The sequence below is a fragment of the Triticum dicoccoides genome, chromosome 4A, assembly GCF_002162155.2.
Source record: "Triticum dicoccoides isolate Atlit2015 ecotype Zavitan chromosome 4A, WEW_v2.0, whole genome shotgun sequence".
NCBI classification, from domain to species: Eukaryota; Viridiplantae; Streptophyta; class Magnoliopsida; order Poales; family Poaceae; genus Triticum; species Triticum dicoccoides.
The window spans coordinates 691,372,204-691,376,205 of record NC_041386.1 but is presented as its reverse complement, the minus strand read 5'-3'; the positions used below and the strand labels follow the sequence as shown (position 1 = coordinate 691,376,205).

Below are 4,002 nucleotides of genomic sequence, written 5' to 3'. Positions count from 1 at the left end.
GGTGTGAAGAGATTGGCTCACGCGGCTGCTGCGTTGGCGGATAGATCCTTCCCTCGTGGCAGACTTCTCCTCGGCAAGAATGATGGGATCCAGATCGGTTAGCTGAGCTCCGCAGTTGTTTTCTGATCTTGCCTTCCACTGGGGTCTGATGCCCGCTGGTTCTGGCTTCTTTTGGTAGTATTTTGCCGCGGCAAACCTTGTTATCAGTAGTCTTATCGTTGAACTCCTCTTAGTTGGGCAGTGGCATGTTAGTGTCATCAGGTTTTCGCCCCACGGCGGATGGTCCGCTCCAGGATCATCAAGCAGTGGGTTTCCTGATGGTGCGCCAACTCGCTCCTCTCCTTTCAGTCTCCTTTTTCTTATCTCAATTCGGTCTAGTTTCCTCTGTTGGGTAGTTGGTTGGATGACAAAGGACTTGGCTTCAGACTGATGTATTTCCGTTGATTGCAAAATTAATGGAAAGGGGTGAGAGCCCGGTTGGAAAATTAGACGCCCGATCCCCGAAGGCAACGTAGTGGCGGCCGACGGTGCATGCGGGAGCAGTTACGTTACGTGCACAGCCGCCGGGTACTGGCCGACGTGATGATTAGGGAGCCGACCTCTTGGAGGAGATCACACAGCAAAGCCAGGCCAGGGGATCATAGTGGAGGGAGAATCCTTGGCCTCGGCCTTTTATTTGTGCGTGTGGCTTTGCCATGCATGAGTTTGGCCATCTCCAACCAACTCATTATCTGTCCGCGAACGCGTGGATGTGTCCGTGGACATAGATACCGGAGCCGATCATTCAATCATCCGCATCAAATTAAACTAGACTTGATAGTTTAAAGTAAACTCTATCATGCATGTGTATTTGTTTCTTTTGCTTATTGGTGTTGTTGATGCTGTTGTTGTATATACGCATGGGTACTATTGCTTGTGCTCGTGTGACTGATTAATTTGGATAGGCAAAACGTGCACCCATGATTTAATCCTTCTCATTTGAGCGAGAAATAGAGTCAAATGGCAAGTACGACAAGCAAATAAGTCATACAAGGGATGGAGATCATCACATGGAATGGAACTATCTGAGGAGCCGAACATTTCTGTTTGCCGTGATATAGTTTATGTCCAATAAAGCTGTAAAGTAGCACTGATCATCTCAAGCTACTCAAATGAAGTACACCCTGAAGGTATGTGGATATTCCCAAGGCTTACGTTCTTTAGAATCTTCTTTGGAGGGCGGACAGCCTTGTGACAAGAGGATGGCCTAAGAGCATCTCCAACTGTCCAACAGCTGTCCAACGCACGGCGCCCTAAAAACCACTTTACAGCGCGCCCATCGGCTGGTTTGGCGCGGCGGGCAGCGCTGGCTACAGCAGCCATGGTAAAATGCAGCACGCGCGCGTAGCTCCAGCAGCGCGTAAAAATGCAGCGCGCGCGCTCTCGCACAAACACTCTAGACTACGGTGCACATGCATAGATAGATAGATAGATTTTATACATAGATATTTCAAAATACATAGATAAAACGATACATCACATAGATAGATAACTACGCTGCAACTAGATAAAAAAACTATGGTGCAACTAGATCATAAACTACGGTACAACTAGAACCTACTCCCAATCGTCGTCCTCCTCCTCATCATCATCATCATCATCCTCGGTGGTGTTGTCCAAGGTATCGAGCCAGATGTCATCCCAACGTTCATCGTCAGCGGAGAAGAATGACTTCCCGCCTGCGTCAACGAGATCGCACTGCGATATGGCCAGTGCCTTGCGCCGACGCCTGTCCGCACGCTCCGCGCGGTGCCTTGCTGTCCTCTCCGCCCAGAAGGCGTTCTTGGCGGCGATGTCCTCCGGGTGGTGCCGGCGCCACTCCGCCATGGCTTGCTCGTCCTCCTCGACGATGAGGAGGTGGCGCTGCAGCCGATGGTGGTCCTCACGGTCCTGGTCTGTTATCAGACGAGGCGGAGGGGCGACGCGCTGCGCCTGCTGGCACGTGTAGATGTCGTCGAAGTTCATCTGCGCGCGAGGCCTCCCTAGGCGCCACGCCGCCGCGTCGTACACGCGGGCGGCCTCGTGCGAGGTCTCGAATGTGCCGAGGCCTAGGCGGACGTCACCGGACCGGATCTCGACGTAGTAGGCACCGGAGGGGCGCAGGCGGACGCCGTGGTAGCCCGATGATCCCCGCCGGCGCGGCGGCATGGTGGCGGGGCGCTGAAGCGACGAGGAAGCAGAGAAAATGGCGAGGAGGGGGAAATGCGCACGTGGCAGTGTGGAGCACCGCGTGGCGAGCGCCGCATTTTATAGGCGCGCCGGAAGCGGCGCGCCAAATCTATCGTGCGACCGACAGCTTTCTCCTGTGCGCACAAATGTTTACCGCGCACGGTTGTTTCCCGCCTCCGCTGGAGCGCGCGAAAACTTGCCGCGCACGCTAAATGGGCATTTTACCGTGCGCGGCTGTTGGAGATGCTCTAACCAATCTTTTATTCCGTCCCTCCTAGGAAGCCCCCGAGATTGGTTCTCACATGCATATTTGAATTACAGATATTTGAAGAGGATATAGGCAAGTATGGATCACGTGGCGATGCTAACCTATTTGCAGGAGTGTGATGCTAACCTATTTGTAGGTATGGAAAAGGCAGCTTTTGGTGCCACCGAGGCTTCCGCGCAAAATTAAAGGCCACTCCCTGGATGTGGATTCTCATGCATTGCAAATCTTGAAAGAAAGGGAATACTGACATCTTCAACTACGAATCGCTAGCGACCTCTGTGCAAGTGCAAACATCAAGGAGGAAGGTCGACCTTGGCTCATTGGGAAGCAAAACAATTTATGCAAATTAGGTTGTAACCAGTCCTTTTGTGATTTGAGCTCTTTTTACTTTGGGTCTCTGCCAACTTGTTTCCTTCTCCTTAATCAATGAAAAGGCAGATGTCCTTCCCTATTTCAATTAAAAAAATTAACATGCCCGGCCCACATAATAGTTTAAGAGGTCAAGAAACAGAGTTGAGTGCTCATGAAATTTCATTTAGTTAATAAGTACTACTATATGCCGTTGATGAAAATCAACACATGGAATGGAACTGTTTTAGGAGAGCTGATATACGAATGATGAATTACGTCCAATTCACGTACGATGTGTGATAACAACCATCGATTGCCTCCCTAATTTGGTACCAAAGACCACCATATTGTAGCATGTAACCATCGTACCAAGATCGGATAGGAATATTCGCATGTTAAGCTATTTTGTTGTTTTAGAGGTCAGCCACTTCTATTTACATGCTCGATATATGGGAAAAGTACACATCATCTCAGGTCAAGCTACGTGAATGAAGTAACCCCAGAGGATTGAGAGCCTCCTAAACATAGGATATTTGCACGGTTCACCCTTTGGAATCATGTTTGGACGTCGGACCGACTCATGACAAGAGGATAGCCTCACCAACCTATAAGCTAGCTCTGCAAAGCCATTTCCGAGATTGCTCCTCACATGCTCTTTGAATGTTAATATTCCAAGAGAATATGGGCCGCCATGGTTTCCTATTTACTAGGTACGGATCAGGTGGCTGTTTGGCACAACATTGGGATGGTTTTGCGCGCCACTCATGCATCTCTGCAAAATGCTAGCCACCCATTAGCTGTGAATTCTCGTGCGTTGAAAAAATTGAAAAGATAGGTATGCTAGGGTCTTCAACTAAAAATCACCCCATACCCTCATTGTTGCTAAAAAAATCACGGAGGTGGGTAGGGGCTTGGACCACTGGGAAGCAAAAGAATTTTGCGCAAATTATGCCTTAACCCGTCCTTTCGTGATTTGAGCTCCTTTTTACTTTATACCCGGGCCAACATGTTTTCTTCTCTTTAATCAATTGATGTGCACGGACAGGACAAGGGCGGTAAGCTCCCGCGACTAGGGTTTCCCCTCTCCTCCCGCCGCCGCTGCCGGCCGCCGGCCGCGTGCGCCCCACCTCCCTCTCCCCCTCCCCCTTCCCCTCCCACGCGCTCCCGTCCGCCCG

At 50.6% G+C, this 4,002-nt stretch overlaps 1 protein-coding gene across 1 annotated transcript; it reads right to left on the bottom strand.

Annotated features, from left to right (window-relative positions):
* Nucleotides 1-1,596: 1,596 nt before the first annotated feature.
* LOC119284107 (ethylene-responsive transcription factor 13-like) lies at nt 1,597-2,187 on the bottom strand. Its single transcript, XM_037563374.1, has one exon. The coding sequence runs from the start codon at nt 2,185-2,187 to the stop codon at nt 1,597-1,599; it is 591 nt and encodes a 196-aa protein (XP_037419271.1).
* Between the last annotated feature and the right edge of the window lie 1,815 nt (nt 2,188-4,002).

Excerpts from the sequence above, each read along its gene's own strand:
- LOC119284107 (XM_037563374.1), bottom strand. The coding sequence starts at position 2,187 with ATGCCGCCGCGCCGGCGGGGATCATCGGGCTACCACGGCGTCCGCCTG.